The 22,356-nt window shown below is 46.0% G+C and overlaps 1 protein-coding gene across 2 annotated transcripts in view; it reads left to right on the top strand.

The window, feature by feature from the left end:
- DLGAP3 (DLG associated protein 3) overlaps positions 1-22,356 on the top strand; it is an 80,934-nt gene that overhangs the window by 17,049 nt on the left and 41,529 nt on the right. For both annotated transcript variants that reach the window (XM_007523230.3, XM_060205839.1), the window contains exons 2-5: positions 9,476-9,558; positions 11,284-12,441; positions 17,225-17,430; positions 18,000-18,072. In XM_007523230.3, the coding sequence (XP_007523292.1) occupies positions 11,335-12,441; positions 17,225-17,430; positions 18,000-18,072 (1,386 nt within the window). In that variant the 5' untranslated portion in view covers positions 9,476-9,558; positions 11,284-11,334. The remainder of the gene's footprint in view (positions 1-9,475; positions 9,559-11,283; positions 12,442-17,224; positions 17,431-17,999; positions 18,073-22,356) is intronic.

Below are 22,356 nucleotides of genomic sequence, written 5' to 3'. Positions count from 1 at the left end.
TGGATACCCTTGGAGCTAGGGCTGGATCAGACAGAGCTGATAAACCACTTCTGACTCACACGCCCAGTTCAGCTATAGCCGTAGCTTCTGCCCAAGGTTGACAGGGGCCCTGTTTTAGATCTTATGTTTGTTAGGGGTTTCTCTTGAGTTAGCAAGGGCTACATTTTACCTGCTTTATCTTAATCCTTATGTATCATGGTGAGAAAGGAACTTTTTAAAAGCTATTAATTGATTTATTTTTATTTTGGTAGGACAGAGAGAAATCCAAAGGGGAGGGGATGAAGCCCTTTCCCCTACCCCTCAGTTGGGGACTGGGGGCTTCAACCAGGTTCCTCGTGCATGGTAACCTGTTCACCCACTGGATGAGCCACCACCTGGTCCCAGAAAGGAACTATTCTTGCCCCTATTTGAATGTTGAGGAAACTAAACTTGATGGAAATGAAGGGATATTAAGCCTACTAATGGTGGGCATGGGATATGAATTTAGCTCAAGACCCAGAACTCATAGTCTATCCCTAGCTGTCCTAACTAGGGTCTTATACAGAGTTCTAGTCTCACTCTCAGTAGTTAGTATGGTTAACTTTTCCAAAGAAGGTTCATAGAGACCCTCAGGAGAAGGAGCATGGCTAAGACAGCTGATTCTGAGAAATGTCTCTTGTAACAGAAAGGAAAGAAAGGGCTAAATGCAGCTAGTCATGAGTGTGGTTAGGGGGTGAGAGGGAATGAGACTGTTCAGGCTGAACTGTGTGGTAGCCCTGGAGAAGGAGGATGAGAAAGATTGGACTTCATTTCTGGTGCCTCTTTGCCATGTGGCCCCAGTTAGAAGAGTAGCTGAGTGTCAGGAAGTCTGAGAAAAGCGGTCTACTTGGGGTCTGATGTCGGACCCCAAGCTCTGAAATTTCATCTGCAAAGACTCACTTTATTTTCTTCATTGTGGGAGAAGGTCACATGTCCATTTACTTTCCCTCTTCACTGCCACTTGCCTTGAATGATGCAAAGGGACTCCTTTGGAGAAATTCCAGATGTGGCTGGAAAAGAACTGTTTTTACCCTTCAATTGAGAGGGATTAGATAAACAGACTGAACAGGCCTGGAACTGGAGGCTGGATTTCTAATACAAATCCTCCAGGGGCTCTCAAAAATCTTTAGAGGGAAAGCACTGGAGGTGCTCCTGTGGGAGATTGTGTATAGGAATAAAGAGGATGAAGGCATCTGGTGAAGACATTCGTTAATATAATAGATGCTTTTTCAACACCGAGTAGTGCTAGATATTGTTCTAGACACTCAGAATACTGCAATATATGAATGGACTCTGTATTCTGGGGACTTCTACTTGCTATAGGGAGATGTTTAACCTTATTATAGACAGACTGCATATATGACAGTGTTCCCAGTAATCTGTCCTATACAGCCAATGTGTGTAGCAGGCTGTGCCATCCAGAATTTGTGTGCTTACATTCAGTGATGTTTGTAAGATGGTGAAATTGTGTAATGATGCATTTTCAAACAAATGCTGTTAAGTGACATGCAACTGTACTATAAACATATACTAGATAAACTAGTCTCAAAGAAAGGTAAGTGCTATGAGGGTAATGAAACAAACTGGCAAAGAGTGTTAATTCAGGGATGAGACTCTAGTTAGTGAGTGGTCAGGGAAGGCCTCTTTGAGCTGAGACCTGAAAGATGACAAAGAGGAAGCCATGGGACTATCTGGGGCAGAGCGTTCCAGTAGAGAGAACATCAAGTGCAAAGCCCCCTGAGGTGGGAATTTTTTTTTTCCCAAAGAGATTATAGGTAGTGTAGGTTATTCACAGGATGAGCACCAACCCAGTGGGTCAGGAGATGTATTTAGACTTGCATCTACCTTAATATCTCAAGTGTTTTAAAGCAAGATGTCTGTTTTCTGTGAAATTCCCTTTCCAGATCCAGAGGAAGAATTGTTAAAGTAAATTAATACAGATATATGAATATGACCTCCAAATATCTTTCTTCTTTCCCTATTTCTTTTTCCTGGAGCAATGAGAGGAAGAGAAGGAAGTTTTCCCCCTGGGCTCTACCAAAGGCAGCTGGGCAAAGCTGATTTGGCTAAGGAAAATTCAGGCATGACTATCAGTTGATGCAGGAGGAGGTAGCAATAATAAGAGTGGGGCTGGGCAGGAATCCTGTCCATGGGCACAGAAATGTGGGCTGCAGGTTAGAGGCTCTGGGTTAGTTCCCAGTAGTTAGGCCTTTCACAGTGAACATAAAGTCCCACCCACTTGATCTGCTTTCAGGACAGGGCATGGTGAGCCAAAATCCTGATCATTCTGGCTAAAGTAACAGAGTAAGGGGGTGGGTGGGCAAAGCCTGAAATTTTGGGGTTCTAAGGGCACACAGTCCTCATAAAATTTTACAGACCACACCAACAGCACACCAACACCAACAAAGCAAAGTGAGTTACACACCAACAGCAGCAAAGTGAGTTCAAGGCTTCACTTCTGGTGTGTTGGAGCTAGTATGAGAATGACCTCATAAGCTCCAGTGGGAGGGGACTATTTAGGTATGAACCTTAGCACGGGGTTCATATATCCTTTTGCTGCCATATGGACCAGCCTGACTATCTTATAGTTTTCCCAGACAGCTTCATGGGGAAAAGTTGAATCTGTTAGTATTTGATTTTTTTTTTTTTTAAATCTTTGTCTTTGCCCAAGGTATCACTTTGTGTCAACCTTATGGAGACCTTTATCAAACACACCTAGATCCCTGGGTGTCTAGGTGTGGAAAATTTTTAATAAGAACTGCCTTCCCCTGGTAGAATACCTTATGGTCTTGCACAGTTGTCTCAGAGAGATTAAGTGATTTACCATAGGCTACACTGAACACCAACAGAGAAAGTTGTAAAAAAAAGAAGAAAGAGGGGGAGGAGAAAAGAAAGAGAAGAAGAAGAAGTAGAAGAAGAAGGAGGGGGAGGAGGAGAAGGAGAAGGAGAAGAGAAGGAGAAGAAGCAGCAGCTACAAATGAAGATAGTTGAGGATTCATCATATGACAGGTTCAGTGCCAAGGGATTTGTATGCTTTGCCCTGTTAACCACCCGACATTTATACCATCCTGATGGTTTCCCAACATGATTCCCATTTTACAGACGAGAAAACAGACTGAGAGGTGAATCATCAGCCTGAGTACCCACAGCTAGTCAGTGAGTGGAAAGGAATTTGAACCTAGAGAGTCTGATGACAGAATCTACACCAGTAACTGCTTTGATCTAAGGAGTTTGTGTGTCTCCTAGGTGTCAAGAAAGGAAAATCTACTGATTTGACTGGGCAGGGCCCTGGGGGAGAGGAGAGGAAAACACTAACTCCTTCCTCTGCAGCTCTTTTCCTTCCTCCATTTTCCATTCTTTTTCTGGAAGGTAATTGCTTGGGGCAGTGACAACCTCCTGGCGAATTACACAGCTGGTTTCCCAGTGAGATTTGTAACAACAACCCCACTAGCCTGGCAGCCCCAGCAAGTTCCGGTTTAAGAAACTAATTGTTGGATTGTGTAGTTGGTGCTAAATTGGGTAATTTCTTGGTGACGACATGTGTGCCACTTCTTCCACTCCCAGAGAGATTTGAGCTGCCATCAGAGAACACGGCGCCCTTTCAGACTTCTTCACTCCACACCTCCCAGCCAGCCACAGGTAATTGCAAAGGTTGCTGCTTCCCTGGGCCTCGAGGTTCACCATCTGGGCAGTTCTTCATGTCCTGGAATAAAAATAAGTGGCATGGTGTAGCAAAATAGTGAAAATTAACTCCGGTACTTAGAACTGACACCAGGACTTCAGGGAGTATCCTTTACTTCTGTACTTACCTGTTCTTGGACTTGGAGCAAACTCAGTGCTCATACACAGGGATAAAGGCTAAACCACATTCTGGTTAGTTCTAGAATGTGCAGTGTGTGTGACTGTCAAAACTGGTTTCCTTTTTTTAAATAAAAAAAAATTCTGGGGAGTTGGGCCGTAGCGCAGCGGGTTAAGTGCACATGGCGCAAAGCGCAAGGACCTGCGTGAGGATCCTGGTTCAAGCCCCCGGCTTCCCACCTGCAGGGGAGTCGCTTCACAGGCCGTGAAGCAGGTCTGCAGGTGTCTGTCTTTCTCTCCCCCTCTCTACCTTCCCCTCCTCTCTCCATTTCTCTCTGTCCTATCCAACTACAACAGCATCAATAACAACAATAATAACTACAATAATAAAACAAGGGCAACAAAAGGGAAAATAAATATAAAAATATTTTTTAAAAAGTCTGGGGTTTGGTCATTAAAGCAAAATACTTTGTGGAAGCGGGCCAGGGATGGGAGTGAGGAGGGTGGGTCTATGGAGTCCTGGCACATGATGACGGAAAAGGACCTAAGATGGGGGTGAGAATGTTTTGCAGATACCTATCATGGGGAGATGAGAAATTGTGCCCAAGTGCCAACAACTGTACTGTAAACCATTAACCTTTCCAATAAAATGATTAAACATAAGCCTACTGTTTTTAACTAGATCACTGCTCAACTCTGAATATTGGTAATGCCAGGGATAGAACTGGGGGCCTCTTGCATGCAAGTTCTGTGCACCACTTTTATTCTGTCTCCTTTATGTTTTAGACAAATTTACTTTAATTGCTGTATTTACTTCAGAATAACCTGTAATAAGTTTGGCTTTCATGGGCTCACAGCAGAAAAGCTAAAGCACTGAAGTGAAGCATCACTGAGTTTCACTTCTGGCACTGTCACTTATCCTCAGTGTGACCTTGGGCAGGTCAATTAGTCTCTGCAAATCTTAGTTTCTTCTTCAGCAAATTGGAAGGAGGAGGGATATTCTCTACCCCTTCGAATAGTTGCATGAATTAATTAAATGTCATAAGTGAATAGATCTTTTTCTCTGGTAGCTCCATTGCACTCAGCAAACACATGCCATATGCCTAGCATTGCTCTAGGGGTTGGAGATAATAGTGCAGTGAAGAAGAGTGATAAAATTCCTGCACTTACATGGAGCTTACATTCTAGTGAGAGAGACAGACCATCTCTGAGTCACACACATTGAAAACAGCAACTATATGAAAACTATACGGGTACATAGTGCCCTGAGAGCACGCTGCAGGAATATCTGACCTAGTCAGGGAGGCCAGAGAAAGCTTCCCCTGAGGAAACAACAACTGGGCTGAGATCTGAAGGGTGTGTAGGAGTTAGCAAGGGAGAGAGGTGGGTGGGAAAAGTTTTCTGGACAGGGGGAATAGGCGTCATGATGGGAGGGATCATGGGACAGCAAAGAAGCTGGCCTGGCTGGAGCCAAGAAGCAAGGGGAACATGTTGTGAGAGGGTGCTGGAAAAGTAGGAAAGGCCAGGCCCTGTAGGCCTTGTTGGGCAGGCTAAGGTGTTTTATCCTAAGTACATCAATAAACCGATGAGGTGTTTTAAGCAGAGAAGTGGCAGATTGGTGTTTCCAAATAACCATTTGGATGGTGCAGGGTGGAAATGGAAGCAGAAAGAGCAGTCAGGAGATTTTGCAGACATTCAGGTAGGAGATATTGTGCTGAGGTAGTCACATCAGTTAGCAGTACCTTTTGCTGTTACAGAAAGCCTTTCTGATAGTGGTCTAAGTAAAGGAGAGTATTTACTGCAGATAGGCCTAGAGGAAGCCAACTGCTGTACTGGTTCTATGACTCAGTGATTCTAGGACTAGCATTTCTGCCATTCTCTAGGCCTTTCTTTCATGGTGGCAAGTTGGCTGCTTCAACTTCAGGCACCATGGTTATGTTGAAGCCTGAAGAAAGGACAATGATTCTAGTATCACCCCCACACACCCCCACCACCTTCTTCTTCTTCTTCTTCTTCTTCTTCTTCTTCTTCTCCTTCTCCTTCTCCTTCTCCTTCTCCTTCTCCTTCTCCTTCTTCTTCACCTTCTTCTTCACCTTCTTCTTCACCTTCTTCTTCTTCACCTTCTTTTTCTTCTTCTTTTTTTTTTTTTTTTTTTTTGCCTCCAGGGTTATTCCTTGGGCTCGGTGCCTGCACCAGGAATTCAATGCTCCAGGAGGCCATTTTTCCCCCTTTTGTTGCCCTTGTTGTTGTAGGTATTATTATTGTTGTTGTTATTGATGTCATTGTTGTGGGATAGGACAAAGAGAAATGGAGAGAGGAGGGGAAGACAGAAAGGGGGAGAGAAAGATAGACACCTGCAGACCTGCTTCACCGCTATTGAAGCCACCCCCCTGCAGGTGGGGAACTGGGGGCTCGAACCGGGATCCTTACGCCGGTCTTTGTGCTTCTCACTTAACCTGCTATACTACTGACCCCCCACCCACTTCTTTTTAATCACAGAAGCAAAATTCCTCAGAAATCCCATCAGATTGTTATGTATCCAAAAGAACCAAAAGTGAATCATGTGGTTTCTAGTTATAAGGAAGGCTGGGAAAGAAGGTTGGGAATGAGTTTTAGCTAGTCAGTCAACTATCTGGTGGATATGGAAATGGCAGGTGGATTTCTAGGAAAGTCCATAAGACTTAGTGATGGATTGAATTATCTAGTTTCTTCTTCATTAGTTTTTCCTTCTTGTTAATATGTTTAGTAATGGGGTAGTGGCAAGAAAATGTGATCATAAAGTATACTATATAGGAGAAAGTCTATTAGTATATATATAATTAAATATATACTAATTAAATATTTCCTTTAGGAAGTCTATAAATTGGATGTCTCCTTCCCTAAGTAATTTGAATTTGGTAGTATTGTTAGCATTTGGACAGTGGGGGATTTTGGAAATCCAAACGTTTAGCATGAGGGGTTGCATTGTGTAAATCCTTTAGAGTTTATAAAGTGGCTTCTCTCTCTCCCTTACACACACACACACACACACACACACACACACACACACACACACACACACACACACTCATTTGATATTCCTTAAAGCTCTGGGAGCTAAGTGGGGAAGTATTCTTAAGCTTAGAGAGGATGGGTTACTTGCCTACCTTCTTGTTTAAGAACTTGTGCTTTTTTTCTACTAGGTAGTGTTGCCTATAGGACTTGGATAAGAGAGTTTGGGCATGGTTTCTCTGTAGGGCAGCAATCACAAGGCACCCTATCCCTTTGAGACCAGGGCCAAGACACTGTGAATTGATACTAAAAAGACAGAAGTTCAGGGAGTCAGGCAGTAGTGCAGTGGGTTAAGTGCACATGGTGCAAAGTGCAAGGACTAGCATAAGGATCCCGGTTTGAGCCCCGGCTCCCTACCTGCAGGGGAGTCGCTTCACAGGCAGTGAAGCAGGTCTGCAGATGTCTATCTTTCTCTCCCCCTCTCTGTATTCCTCTCCTCTCTCCATTTCTCTCTGTCCTATCTAACAACAATGACATCAATAACTACAACAACAATGAAAAACAACAAGGGCAACAAAAGGGAAAAATAAATAAATAAATATAAAATATTAAAATATATATATTTAAAAAAGAAGTTCAGATAAGATGTGGATGAAGACCCAGTGACTTGGCAGCTGCATGGGATGGGGGGAGCAGGGGGAACCTGTGAATGTCCATCACTGGAAAATTTAGCGTGAGGTTCCAGCTTGATATGACCACAAGCAGAGCAATTGGAATGTCCTACCAAAGCAGGTCTTCTGAGACATGCATCTATGATATGCATCTGAGACTTGGATTTTTTCCTGGAGCAGAAAGAGGAGCACCAAGCTCTGGACAAAGGACCATGTTATCAAAGCTTTGCAAGGCAGGGGGCTGCTTCTATGTACTTTTCTAACAAATGTTTGCCAGTTCTGAAGTCACTTCAGCTTCCCCAGAGAAGGGCAATGGAATAGAAGAATTATCACAGTCGTGCTTATGTTATTTGTGAAGTCACCCCAATCTCCCTCTAGCAAGATAATCATTGTTTCTCAAGTCTCAGCCACAGGGTGGGCTGGAGCCTGAACATGCTTCATCTCCTCTATGAATGATTTTTAAGTATAATCCACTATTTTCTTTATTGTTTCATATCTCTCAGGGTCAGGAAGTTCTGCCTGATGTCTGACTATGTTTTTTCCACTACTATTAATCATGCTTGCAAAGCTAGTTCTCGCTGACACCCCTGTGGCATCATTAGTCTTCCAGTCACGGCTACTGCAAACTTCAGAATCATCTTCCCCCCTCCTCCCTCTCTCCCACCTTTTCCTGGTATTTTCCAACCCCTAAAATTTACTGAAAGTCTCCAAATGCACCCCTTAGAATGGTTTCTTATTTGCCTGCCTCTTCTGTCTTAGCTATTGCTGTTTCCTCCACTGGGATCCCCACCCCCAAACACACAGTCATCTAGTTCTGCATCTCAAATGCACTCTCCTTCCTCACTTTCTATTGGATCTAGTATTTCTCTCATCTGATCTAGCCAAATATTTCTTCACCTTTTTTAAAATCAGCTATTTATCTACTTAGTGAATATTTATGAAGGATCTACGGTGGGCAGAATCCTGATTCAGAGATAAATGGAACATGGTTCCTCCCTGGGAGAAGACCACACTTTGGTTGGGGAGACAAAAACCAAAACAAGACATTTCAGTGCAATGTGATAACTGCTTCCATGGGGGAACCCAGGGTATTATAAAAGCTCAGTAGAGAGACATAACCCAGAATAAGAGTACAGAAAGTCTTCGAGGAGTACAGAAAGTCTTTGAGGGCAGTTAAGGCTTAATATGAGTAAGTGTTAGCCAGGGGAAAGGGTTGGTGGGCTGCATGAAAAGAGACTATAGGGGGGAGTCGGGCTGTAGCGCAGCGGGTTAAGCGCAGGTGGCGCAAAGCACAAGGACCGGCATAAGGATCCCGGTTCGAACCCCGGCTCCCCACCTGCAGGGGAGTCGCTTCACAGGCAGTGAAGCGGGTCTGCAGGTGTCTATCTTTCTCTCCTCCTCTCTGTCTTCACCTCCTCTCTCCATTTCTCTCTGTCCTATCCAACAACGACAACAACAATAATAACTACAACAATAAAACAACAAGGGCAACAAAAGGGAATAAATAAGTAAAATAAATATTTAAAAAAAAAAAGAAAAGAGACTAGGAGGAGGGAAAAACTCATAAAAATACAGAGACCTAAAATAATTCTGTCATGTGAGATAGTATTTCCTTGTTAGATTATAAGCCCCCTGATGATAGGGACCACACTTAAATATCACCTCTGTATACTTCTGAATTTCTTTTTTATTCTTGCTTAAGATAGTTGTTCACCAAATATTTGTGGAATGTAATCATATATAAAGGTAACGAAAATAAAGTGGCTTAGCACCATGCACAGATTCCACAGACACCTGCAGTTGGAGGTAGTCCAACCTGCAAGCTCATTTGCATGCATTTGCATAATGAAGCCAACTTCATTTCCCTGGGGGTCTAAAGATTCCGCATTATGGGGGATCCAATCAGTTCTGGCTTGGGGGGTAGGGAAAGGAAACTGTCAAGGCCAGAGAGTGGTCCTCTGAGGAGTCTGTTGCTCATCATCCTTTTCTTTCTTAAGGAGCCAGTGGTCCTGCGCCTTCTGAAGTTGGACTTCTACCTGGCAGTGGGGATCCTGACACCAAGGATGGGATACCCCGGATGGTGAGTGGTAGAAGAATCAGGGAGACGGGAACTTGATTCTTGTTCTTAAATCAGAGTCACTTGTGTTTGAATCTTGATTTATATGATTCACCCACTTATCAGCCTTGTAATCTCATCATTTTGAGCTCAGTTTTCTCATGGGTGAATGTGGGTAATATCAACATACAAGATGCCAGTAGGATTAGAGAATATTAGGTAGGCGTCCTGTGTGGTTTATAGCAAGTACTTTGGAAATAGCAGGGAATAAGTTGTGAGCAGAATAGAGAAGTCAGGCATGGTGGTTATGGGAAGGGAGTGAGGAGGAAATAGGGGGGTGAAATGCAGCTGTCAGGAGTTGGGCGGTAGCGCAGCTGGTTAAGCGCACATGGCGTGAAGCGAAGCGCTAGGACCGACTTAAGGATCCCGGTTTGAGCGCCCGGCTCCCCACCTGCAGAGGAGTCGCTTCACAGGCAGTGAAGCAGGTTTGCAGGTATCTATCTTTCTCTCCCTCTTTCTGTCTTCCTCTCCTTTCGCCATTTCTCTCTGTCCTAACAACGATGACATCAATAACTACAACAACAATAAAAAAACAAGGGCAACAAAAGGGAAAATAAATTTTAAAAAATGTTACTGTCTGGAGTCTTTGAGACTGTCATCTCCTTCTAGTCAGCAGATGGTCCACAAACCTGGACTGGGGTGAGGGAGGGCACCGTCTGCTAGCTCCTCAGTCCCTGTCCCTCCTGCGGACACCCCCTCCTGCTGTAGCTCCTGTCCTGGCAGCTCTGGAGTCCTGATTGGAGTCATTTCTTGCTGAGAGCTGACCTCTCTGTCCTATAGCTCTGACAAGCCTGGGATGGGGCCAGGAGCCCTGTCTCTAATGCCTTCTCTCTCTCACCTACCTGCCTGCCAGCCCTACTGTTCCTGGGAGGAGGAACTCTAGAGTTCTGATTCCAGTTTAGGATTCAGATACTTCCTTAAATCACCAATATTTCTTTTCTTGGTAGTTTCTGTACCCTTTATGATGCTACACCAGTGGAATGGGTGTGGCATGTGGGGATGAAAGGCAAAAGAGGAAACCTCAGTAGGGTTTGTCTGAAACCCAGAGGAAGAAACAGGAGTCATCTCAGGTCACTCCTTCCTATCTCAGTTCTGGGGGCAGGGAGAATGTGCCTGCAACCAGATGGAAGGAACAGGGTGTGGAAGGAAGGGGAGGGGTTTCCCTGCAGAATCACTGGATATGTAAATTCGAGTTCTGTGTTCTCTTTCCTTAGTGCTGCTAGGATCTGAGACCCTGAGGCCTGGCTTTTTCATAGCAGTGGAAGTGGGTAGGGCTAGGGTGGAGGTGTGGCTCTGGATGATTCCGCCTAAAGTCAGCTTTTTAAAAGCTAGTTTGCCCAATGGCTGGTTTCTTTGCATATTTTTTAAAATGTCTATTTGGTTATCCTTTTATTTTTGGCAACCTAAGAATTTCTAAAAAGCCCTTTGATTGGGGGCATTTCCTTTTGGGAATAAATATTTTATCAAATTTGTGGCATCTGATGAATGATAGTATTATTGTATGGCCTTGTATCTGTCTAATAAGACTGTTTTAAGGACTTTTAAACCCATTTTGGGGGAAAGATAATTAATCACAGTACTTAAGTAATATGCATTACTTAAAGGGATATAAGGACATTTAATGAAAGACAGTTTTAGGTGAAGTAGGCTGTTATTCAATCTGTATTCCTTTTCTCCCTATTTTCCCAGGAGGTTCCTGGGGCCTGGCCCCCACCACTATGAAGAGCCTTTGCTGAGGCCATGAGGGGTTACCATGGCGACCGAGGCAGCCATCCCCGCCCAGCCCGCTTTGCTGACCAGCAGCATATGGACGTGGGCCCAGCTGCCAGGGCCCCATACCTGCTGGGCTCTGGGGAGGCCTTCTCCACCGAGCCCCGCTTTTGTGCCCCAAGAGCTGGCCTGGGACACCTTTCTCCAGAAGGGCCCCTGAGCCTGAGTGAGGGACCATCTGTAGGCCCTGAGGGAGGGCCAGGGGGGGCTGGGCTTGGGGGGGGCAGTAGCACCTTCCCCAGGATGTACCCTGGCCAGGGCCCCTTTGACACCTGTGAAGACTGTGTGGGTCACCCACAGGGCAAGGGTGCCCCCCGTCTGCCTCCTACACTCCTGGACCAGTTTGAGAAGCAGTTGCCAGTCCAACAAGATGGCTTCCACACGCTACCATACCAGCGAGGTCCAGCAGGGGCTGGGCCTGGGCCAGGGCCAGGGTCTGGCTCTGCCCCAGAGGCCCGCAGTGAGAGCCCCAGCCGCATCCGGCACCTGGTTCACTCTGTGCAGAAGCTCTTTGCCAAGTCCCACTCTCTGGAGGCCCCAGGGAAGCGGGACTATAATGGGCCCAAGGCTGAGGGAAGAGGCAGCTCTGGGGGAGACAGCTACCCTGGCCCAGGCTCTGGAGGTCCTCACACTTCCCACCACCACCATCACCACCATCACCACCACCACCACCAATCCCGGCACAGCAAGAGGAGCAAGAGCAAGGACCGCAAGGGGGATGGGCGGCACCAGACCAAGGCCGCGGGCTGGTGGAGCTCTGATGACAACTTGGACAGTGATAGTGGCTTCCTGGCGGGTGGGCGCCCCCCTGGGGAGCCTGGTGGTCCCTTCTGCCTGGAGGCTCCTGATGGGTCCTACCGGGACTTGAGCTTTAAGGGGCGTTCAAGTGGGTCAGAAGGCCGCTGTCTTGCCTGCACTGGCATGTCCATGTCACTGGATGGACAGTCGGTCAAGCGAAGTGCCTGGCATACCATGATGGTCAGCCAGGGCCGGGACGGATACCCAGGGGCCGGGCCAGGCAAAGGGTTCCTGGGTCCAGAGACCAAGGCCAAAGCCAGGACTTACCATTATCTGCAGGTGAGACTATGGTGCACTGTCACCTAGGGAGCTGTGGAAGGGGTTGATGAGTGTCAGCTATTTTCATGATGGAGGGCCTGAAAACAGGAGGCATATCCCTGCCTCATTTAATAGCCTGAGACCCTATTAGGGTCTTAGTTCCTCTACTTGTGCAGTGAAAGACTTCCTCTCTGCCTTTCTTTCAGGGCTATTGCTGGAGTTCAATGCTGGCACTATGAATCCACCACTCCTGGCAGCCATTTTTTCTTTTTTCTTTCTATTTGTTTGATAGGACAGAGAGAAATTGAGAGAAGAGGGGGAGGGAGAGAGAATGATAGACACTTGCAGAGCTGTTTCACTGCTCGTGAAGCTTCCTCCCTGCAAGTGGGAAGTAGAGGCTTAGATGTTGGTCCTTGTTCATGGTAATGTGTGCACTTAACTGGTTGTGCCAATGCAAGGCTCCCAGTTTTCCTCTTCTGACATATGTCAGTGCCAAGGAAACCTCCCCTTGACTTGCTATTTTAGACAAGTTGTACTGGCCTTTATCTTATGAGATTAAAGGCAGAATGAGGTTGAGAGTAGCTGGTGGACAGGGCAGCATGGTTCAACCTGACTGTAGCTTCCCTTGAGATTGGAGGGCAGTGGTTCTCCTGCCTCAAGGCCTTCTCTAGACCTCTTTTCTGCTCAAATCAGGGTAGTCCAGATACTGCTTGAATATGAAGGTCAGTTCATTGTAGAATGTGCCTTGCTAGGGTTTGTTGTTCTGGGGTACCTGTGGTAGGATAGCCCAGGAGACTAGAAGGCTCCTGACAGTCTGTTCCCTGGGTTTTTCTAGGCTGGGAGACATACAGCAATAGGGTGCCCTGGGTGTAAACACTGTAAGGTGAAAGCTAACTTACTGTCCTCATTCTGTCTCATTACTTCTACAGTCTCTTTGGTGAGGCTAGGAGTTCTGATCCTATCTTTTTAAAAAAATTTTTATTTATTTATTTTCCCTTTTGTTGCCCTTGTTTTTATTGTTGTTGTAGTTATTATTGTTGTCGTCATTGTTAGATAGGACAGAGAGAAATGGAGCGAGGAGGGGAAGACGGGGAGAGAAAGATAGACACCTGCAGACTTGCTTCACTGCCTGTGAAGCGACTCCCCTGCAGGTGGGGAGCTGGGGGCTTGAACCAGGATCGTTACGCAGGTCCTTGTGCTTCGTGCCACGTGTGCTTAACCTGCTGCGCTACCGCCCAACTCCCTCTGACCCTGTGTTTTAATGGAGGCTTATTCCTCCACACTGTCTGTCCGCTATCTTCTTGCGATGGGTTCAGGGACTCCTCTCACTACCAGCCTTTCTCTTTTTCCTCTTTGGAGAGCTAACTTCCGGGCTCAAGAAAACCACAGTGTATTGGCTTTCCCTCAAACTGTGGGAAGGTTGCAAGTTTTCCTGAGCACTTCTATAGTTTTGTGGGGAGTTGATACAAGCTCTAGAGGTCCAGCAGACTTAAAGAGTTACCTCTCAACATCACATTCCACAGAATCCATATTCATTCATTTCTTAGGAATTTCCTGGGTGTTGTGGGTACAGAGGTGAAGACACAGATGCTGCTTCTAAGGAGCTCACAGTTTAGATGTGGATTAGGCGAGGAAATAATGAGGCTACCGTGTGATGAAGCTGTGACAGGATAGAGCCTGGGTTCCATGGCAGCACAGAGCAGGTACCTCACCCACCTGAGGCCATGGTGGCCAAGGTTTTTTCAGAACAGCTTCTAGGAAGGATGTGTGCTAAGTTGAACTTCGAAGGATTAGCTGAATGTAGTTAGTTGAGCGCAGGATTAGATTAAGGAGGCTCCAGAAAGAGGCTGCTATGTGTTTAAAAGTACGGATAATTGAAATTGTATGACTTTTGAGTGCCACTGGCCTTATAGGTAAGTTGTTCAACTCTTAAGGCTCTCTTGGACAGGCAACTCATGAATGCTCAAGGGGGCAAATAGGGCCATGGTGGAAGCAAGGGGTGGGAGACAGGGGATGTTGGAGATCCTCTCCCTAGCCTTAGATAAAGATGTTCTGTAAGCTAGGAACTGACAGGTCCCACAGAAACGCTGAGGAAAGAACACTGCCCTTTCTCCCATAACTGAGCCCCCTTCCCTGGAGTCTCTTGGCCACTTCACTGCTCCCTGCTGCTTCTTCAGGGCTGCCCTGACCTCCTTGGGGGCTTCCTTTTTAGCATGCACCTCACAGTGTCTTGCAGAGGAGAGCAGAGCTCTGCAGTGCCTGTGGAGTGGGAACCCTGCAGTGTGGCAGAGCATGCCCTGGCTGTCCCATCTGCTGGCCTGCCTCTCTCTGCCTGTCTGTGGCTTCTCTCTCAGAGTATGGGGAGGGTGAATGATCCATCAGGTCCTGGGGTTCCAGGGCATTTTAGGAGTTCAGGGGTTTGCAACTGTAGTGGGAGAGTCAAGGGGCTTCAGGGACCCACAAGAGTGCTTGGCCCTGTCTTGGCACAAAAGTAGGGGATACGGACCCCATCAGACTCACTGTCGTTGTTGGGTCTTTAACCCCTCTTTCTTTTCAGACCCAGTTTCTTTCACTAGGCCCTAGTTATCCCTTATGCCTTTTCTAGAACCTTTCTTTTCAATAAGAGTTCTTGTTCTTTTATGGAACCTGATCTCATTCTCTGTTTTCATCTTTTGATTTGAGCCCCAGCCTCTCACTGAGCACTACCTCTCCCCATGAGTTCCTTCCTGGAGCCCCATCCCCACCTCTAAGTCCTTATGCTCACTGATCTCTCTCTCATCACCGAACTCTCATCCTGAAAGTTCCCTCACTGAACACAACTCTCACTGCTACACAGCTTAGTCTGTTATTTGTAAGAGCTGTCTGGAATCTTCCCTCCACACCCCAGCCCTCTCCCTCATGCCTTCATTTACACCTCATTCTGCATAGCATACACAGGTCATCGTGGGTGCCCTCACCTTGCTGTCAGCTCACCTGTAGTCTTGTCTAGATCCTTAGCCACTCTCTTCCTGTTTTTTCCTATTGATTCAGAGAAGAAGCCAGGGCCACTCATTGCAGGCTGATTCCTCCAGTTCATCTCCACCTGAGCTCCTCTCCCTGGTATCCCCTCCATCCCTGAACTGTCCCTGCTCCCTTTAATGACCATCTTTATCTTTACTGGATCTCTCATCCTGGAAACATGGTTAAGCCTCTCATTTCTAGAAATCTTTCTCCCTATGTCTCGTCTTCCCTTCATATCCAAGTTCTTAGACCATGCACTCCACTTCTCTGTTTCCTTTCATTCTCCACTTCACTGAAGTAAGTCTGACTTCCACACCACTGTCTTCTACAGTGTCACCAAAGGTTGCTTGAGTGTGTTCCTTGAAAAGTACCTTTCAGTGCTTATAATAATAGCCACTGATCATTGAGTACTTAATGTGTGCTGGACACTCTACTGCATCATTTATTCTTCTCACCAACCCTGTAATAGTTACTATGTCAATCACTTTTTACCTTTTCTTTATCTCTTAACCTGTTTATGTAATTAGTGCAACCCAAACAAAAATTGAGGCTTAAGGATCAATCCATTTTGTTCAAATTCCCCTAGCTAGCAAGTGATGGGGCCACAGCTTGAACATGGATCTAACTCCCAAGCCCTTATTACTAACCTTTGAATGCACTGTGGCATTTGACATTATCAACTCCTTTTATTCTTGAAATGTCTCCTATTTCAGTGACATGTCATTCTCCTGACTTCCCTCCTACCCCTTCTGCCCACTCCTTCTCAGGTGATTTCATAGGCTTCTCTTCCTTTCTTTGCAGCCCCCTTTTTAAATGTCAGTGGATCCCTCCTTATCTGTTTCTTCTCTCCCCTGGGCTGTTTCATTCACCCCTGTGGATTCACTTGCCACCCATGACTCCCACATGTCTGCCTCCAGCCCAGATCTCTCCAGTGAATTCCAAAACCAAACACCTAGCCACCTGTTCAGCAGTTCTCTGCCAAACTCAAGATGCTCAGCCCCGAGTCTATCACCTTTCCCCCAAATCTGTTTCTCTGTGATTCGGTGGCTCAGTGAGCGACAGCACCCCCCACCTCAGGTCCTCAGCCTGCAGCTTCCCAGTCATCCTCAATTCCTGCCTGCCCCCTCACCCCCCACGTCTAATCAGGCTCACTGATGTTCCCTAACACCTCTCATTTCCATCTCCTCTTCCCCCTCTTTGTCATTGTCTTAATTTAGGCTTCATCATCTCTTGCCTGGATAACACCATCAGCTTCTTAATTGATCTTCTGCCACTTGAGCCACGGTCCTGCTCCTGGCCCTGCACGGTCTGTCCACTGTGTGGACTGTTGGCGTGCTCATTTGGAAGCACAAGTCTGATGTCACTCCATGATTAAAACCTTCTGTGCCTCCTCGCAAAGGGGAGCATGAATAGTCAAAGGACTCAGGATATAAGCAGGTTAAGAGATGAAGGAAAAGGAAGGTAGAAAGGTGTCTGGGGTCAGAAATACTTCACGACTGTAGGTAGAATCAACACAAGTCCCTTTGGTCTCTGATCTTCGACCCCTAAGCTCTATCTTTGTCTGCCACTAGATTCTGTAGATTGCTTTCAATTACGTACCAAAATATCCATGGAAAATGGTAGGGCATCTTCAGTAAGGAAGAGCCACCCTTGACCTTGCCTCTGGCTCCACCCTTTCGGGTTCCCAAGTGTGGCCAGTTTGACTCCGGACGGAGCACCTCCCAGTGGCAGTGGGAAGGGAGGGGTCCTGGCTTCTAAATTTCCTAGGGACATGTCTGAGAGACAGAGGTCCTTGTTCCCACAGGTGCCGCAAGATGACTGGGGGGGTTACCCGACGGGGGGTAAGGATGGGGAGATCCCCTGCCGCAGGATGCGGAGTGGCAGCTACATCAAAGCCATGGGGGACGAGGAGAGTGGAGACTCAGATGGCAGCCCCAAAACATCTCCCAAAGCCGTTGCCCGCCGCTTCACCTCCCGCCGCTCTTCCAGTGTGGATCAGGCCCGAATCAAGTAAGGACAGGGAGAACAGGGTAGGAAGGGTGGGCAGGAAACTGATGCTGGGACCCTGAGGAAGGTGTACACAGAATGGTTGCCAGCTGCTTTCCTTGTCTGGGGTCCAGCTGGGCAATCTGCTCCACAGAAAGAGGGTGTCGGTTTATGTGGTGATAGCTCCTACCTAAATACTATGTTAGAGGAGTCCTTGTACACAGGAGCGTTCTGGGGAGAGGGATCTGTAAAACTTGCTTGGGGGTCTCAGTGCACTCATTCCTGCCCCCCACTTTTTTTCTTTTTGGCCACCAGGGTTACTGCTAGGGTTTGGTGATGGCACTATGAATCCCCCCCCCCTTTCTATTTTATTTTGATAGGATAGAAAGAAATTGAAATGAGAAAGGGAGATAGAGATGGGGAGAGAGAGATACCTAAAGACCTGCTTCACTGCTAGTGAAACCTCCCCCCCTGCAGGTGGGGACCAGGGGCTTGAACCTGGGTCCTTGTACATGGTAACATGTATGCTCAACTGGGTGCAACGCCACCTGGGCCCCACCCTTTTCTGAATCTGAAAAATTTCCCTTTTCCAGCTGCTGTGTTCCACCCCGGATCCATCCCCGGAGCTCCATCCCTGGCTATAGCCGTTCCCTCACCACAGGCCAGGTAGGGAAGGTGCCAGCATACCTGGGGAAAAAAAAGTGGGAGAGGGTTTAACTATGCTCAAACTAGGCCTTCAAATCAAAGATCTGTCTGTGGTAAGCATAGGTATGGTTCTGGGGTTCCTGGTAAACTTGCCTTGAGATTCCTGAGGTTCTCAGAATCCTATGTACGTATGCATGCATGCATGCATGTATCTATCTATCTGTGTTGCATAGAGACAGATAGAAATTGAGAGGGAAGTAGGAGATAGAGAGGAGGAGTGAAAATGATACCTGCAGTAAGTTTCCTTGCTGGTGAAGCTGCCCCAGTGCTGGTGGGTACTAAGGGCTTCCTTGCACACTGTAATAATGTGTGTACTCAACCACATGTACTACCACCCGGTTCCTCAGAGAATCACATATTTAAAAAAACCAACCAAAGGAGAGCTGAGGAGATAACATTGTGATTATGCAAAAGACTTTCATGCCTGAGGTCTGGAGGTCCCAGGTTCAATTCCGGGCACTATCATGTGCCAGAGTAGTGTTGTGATAAAAAAACATAAATAAATGGTGAGATTGTCAGGGCAACCTCCATTCTCAGAGGTTTCCCAGCTGACCTAGTCTAACTGCTACTGCAGTCTGCTCCCTTGCATAAGGCAGGGTTGACTGCATAGACGGGCTGGCCACGGTGTCAGATATGATCTGGGTGTGAGTTCTTTCCTCATCAGTCCACCCTGTGGGACCACTAGCAAGACACCTTGCCTCTCAATGCCTCATCCATTTCCTCATCTTTAAAGTGATAATAGTGGTGACACTTATCTCACAGGGGGTTTGTGAAAGTTCACTTGGTATATTATAAATCTGAGCTCCATATCTAAGTATAGACTTTTCCTGTAACTAAATGGAGGCAGCTGCAGTTTAGTAATTAAGTGCAGGAGACGGATTTGAATTCTAAGTCAGATACTTAACAGCTGAGTGACCTGGGGCAAGTTACTTGACTTTTTGAGCCCCACTTTCCCTGTTTAAAAATAGGCATCATAATAGTGTTCTTGGCACATAGCCAGCACTGAGTAAAAGGCTAACTATTTTTGCTATTTGCTGGGGGGTGGGGGGGGCAAAAAGCAAAAAAAAAAAAAAAGGCTCTTAGTGTTTGCTGCTTCAGTCTTTCAGGATTTCTTTGTTACATTTCTTGAATCAGGGAATCTGATTGGCTCAGCTCTCTTTACACACCAACTTGTGCTGTTAAACTCACTCCTTAATGCTCAGTGCTCAGTTTACTGGATCCTTCACGAGCAGTGGCTCCCTCCTTTGTGAAACTACTTACTCAGTTTTCTTGGAGGACACCACACCTTTCAGGTCATCTTAGATGCATCCTTGGGCTGCTTAGGTGAGTTCATCAAGACTTATGCTTCCAATATTAATGAGAGCCTGATAACACCCAAATCCAGTCCTGAAGCCCTTGGGCACCTGAAATCTGTATCGGAATCTGTATTGAAATCTCACACGAATTTTAGCAAATATCTCAGACTTAAAGTTTCTAAAACCAAACTGCTGGTATCTCCCAAATTCCCTACTCCCTCCACTGGAGTCCCCATTTCAGATAACACCAACTGTAATTCTTCTAGGAGCCCTGATCTAACAACCCAAAGTTAGTTTTGATTCCTTTCTCTCCTGCTCCCATATTCAATCCTTTGGAAAGTCATGTTTGATTTTATTTAGAAATTATATCCAGGATCCAACTACTTTTCACTCACCTACCATCACCACTTCAGTCCAAATCACCATGTTCTTTTGTTTGGATTAATGCAGCCAGAGAAATAACTTTTTAAATCTTATTTTATTTTATATGAGAGATTATTTCACACAAGAGAAAGATAAGAGAGAAGCCCGAACACCACTCTAGTACAGGCAGTACCAGGATTGAACTCGGATCCTCACTCATGCACATCTGCACTAGACCAGTTAATCTATCTCCCAGGCCTCATTTAGTTTAACTTAATGACTTTTTTTTTTTTTTGGTATTGGGGAATAAATCTAGGGTCTGACCAAGCAGTCTCCTTGGGTTAGTTTTTCATTCTTTATTTTAGGGAGAGAGAGGAAGAGATACCAAAGCAATGCTCCACCATTCTTGGAGTTCCCCTTGGTACCATCCATGGTGCTCAAGTGTGGTTCTGGGGCTCAGACTGGACCTTACACATGGTAAGGTGTGTGCTCTACTGGGTGAGTTATCTCCTGGCTCAGGACAATCACTTAAAAATATAATTACATTCACTTAAGAATTTAAAAGAAGGGGGTCGTCGGGCAGTAGCTCAGTGGGTTAAGTGCAAGTGGTGCAAAGTGCAAGGAACAGTGTAAGGAACAGTGTAAGGAACAGTTCGAGCCCATGCCTCCCCAACTGCAGGGGGGTCGCTTCACAGGCAGTGAAGCAGGTCTGCAGGTGTCTTAACTTTCTCTCCTCCCCTCCCCATCTCTCTCAATTTCTCTCTGTCCTATCCAATAACAACATCAGCAATAACAACAAGGGCAACAAAAGGGAAAAAAATGGCCTCCAGTAGCAGTGTATTCATAGTGTAGGCACCAAGCCCCAGCGATAATCCTGGAGGCCAAACAAACAAACAAACAAACAACCTTAAAAGAAGGGGACCGGGAGGTGGTGCACCGGATTGAATGCACATGTTACCATGCACAAAGGCCCAGGTTCAAGCCTTTGATCCCCGCCTGCAGAGGGGAGGTTCATGAGGGGGTTAAGTCGTGCAATTTTTTCTCTGTCTCTGTCCCCCTTCTCTCTCAATTTCTGTCTTTTTTTTAAAGGTGTTTTTTTTTTTAATTTTTAAAATTATCTTTATTTCATTTATTGGATAAAGACAGCCAGAAATCTAGAGGGAAGGGGTGATAGAGAGGGAGAGACAGAGAGACACCTGCAATACTGCTTCACCACTCGCAAAGCTTTCCACCTGCAGGTGGGGACTGGGGGCTTCAACCTGGGTCCTTGTGCATTGTCACATGTGTGCTCAACCAAGTGCACTGCCACACAGTCCCCCTTTTAATTTTTATTCTTATTTTGCCTTCAGGGTTACTGCTGGGCATTGGTGTCTGCACTACGAATCCAGTGTTCCTGGAGCCTGTATTTTCCCTTTTGTTGCCCTTGTTGTTATTATGATTGTTGTTATTGCTGTCATCGTTGTTGCATAGGACAGAGAGAAATGGAAGACAGAGAGGGGGAGACAGAGAGAGGGAGAGAAAGATAGACACCTGCAGACCTGCTTCACTGCTTGTGAAGCGACGCCCCTGCTGGTGAAGAGCCAGGGGCTTGAACTGGGATCCTTGATCCAGTCTTTGAGCTTCATGCCATTTGCGCTTAACCCACTGTGCTACCGCCTGGCCCCCCAATTTTTCTGTCTTTATCCATGAAATAAAAATAAATAAATAAATACATCTTAAAAAGGAAAGTCGAGGTCTTTACTGTGAATTAAAGGCTGCATGATCTGGCCCTTGCTACCTCACAGGCCCCATATGTTCCCTTCACTACAGCCACTCTGCTGCCCCTAGTGCTCCCCACACCTAGATCCAGCTCCAAATCTGCATTTGCTACTTCCTCTGCTTGGATTTCTCTTTCTCAGACACTCCAGTGGATCATTTCCTCATTTCTTCATTATCACTATTACTATTTTAATAGAGATAGAGAAATAGAGAGCCAGAAAGACTGAAATGTGGTGGGGGCCGGGCTCCAACCTAGGCTGCCACACACAGCAGAGCAATGCACTATTCAAGTGAGCTGTTTACCTGCCCACACTCCCTCACTTCTTTCATGTCTTTCCCCAGAACTTAGATGTAGTCTCAAATTCTAAATTTAACCCTCCCCATTTCTTTTCTCCTCCCCGTTTTCTTAGCGCTTCATATTACCTAATATCATGTATACATTACATGTGTCGCATGTACATTTCTCCTGGGAGATGTGGCTTATAGTCTTTGCTTTAAAGAACAGGTTTAAGGCATTAGAAATGTCTCCCTTTTATCCATAATAATGCCTTTGCCCTTTTTTGTCTTTTCCCTGAAAAAAAATTTCCGTTTTTTTCCCTTAAAAGCATTTGTCTCCTTATATTGCAGCTACATGTATTGAATTGATAAGTATAGTTTATAGCTAGGTCCTATTTTATACTCGTTCTGATGACTGCCTATGAGCTTAGTAAATTTACACTTATTGTGATTGCTGACAGGCTTTGATTTATTTTTCTCATTATCGTTTGTGTCTTTTGTATAGCCTTCCTTTTGGGTAATACTTTTCTCCTTTGCCATCTTCTTTTAGGTT

This window comes from Erinaceus europaeus, chromosome 13, assembly GCF_950295315.1.
Source record: "Erinaceus europaeus chromosome 13, mEriEur2.1, whole genome shotgun sequence".
In the NCBI taxonomy this organism is placed as follows: Eukaryota; Metazoa; Chordata; class Mammalia; order Eulipotyphla; family Erinaceidae; genus Erinaceus; species Erinaceus europaeus.
Note: the sequence above shows the minus strand (reverse complement) of the source record. Positions and strands in the feature narration are given on the sequence as shown.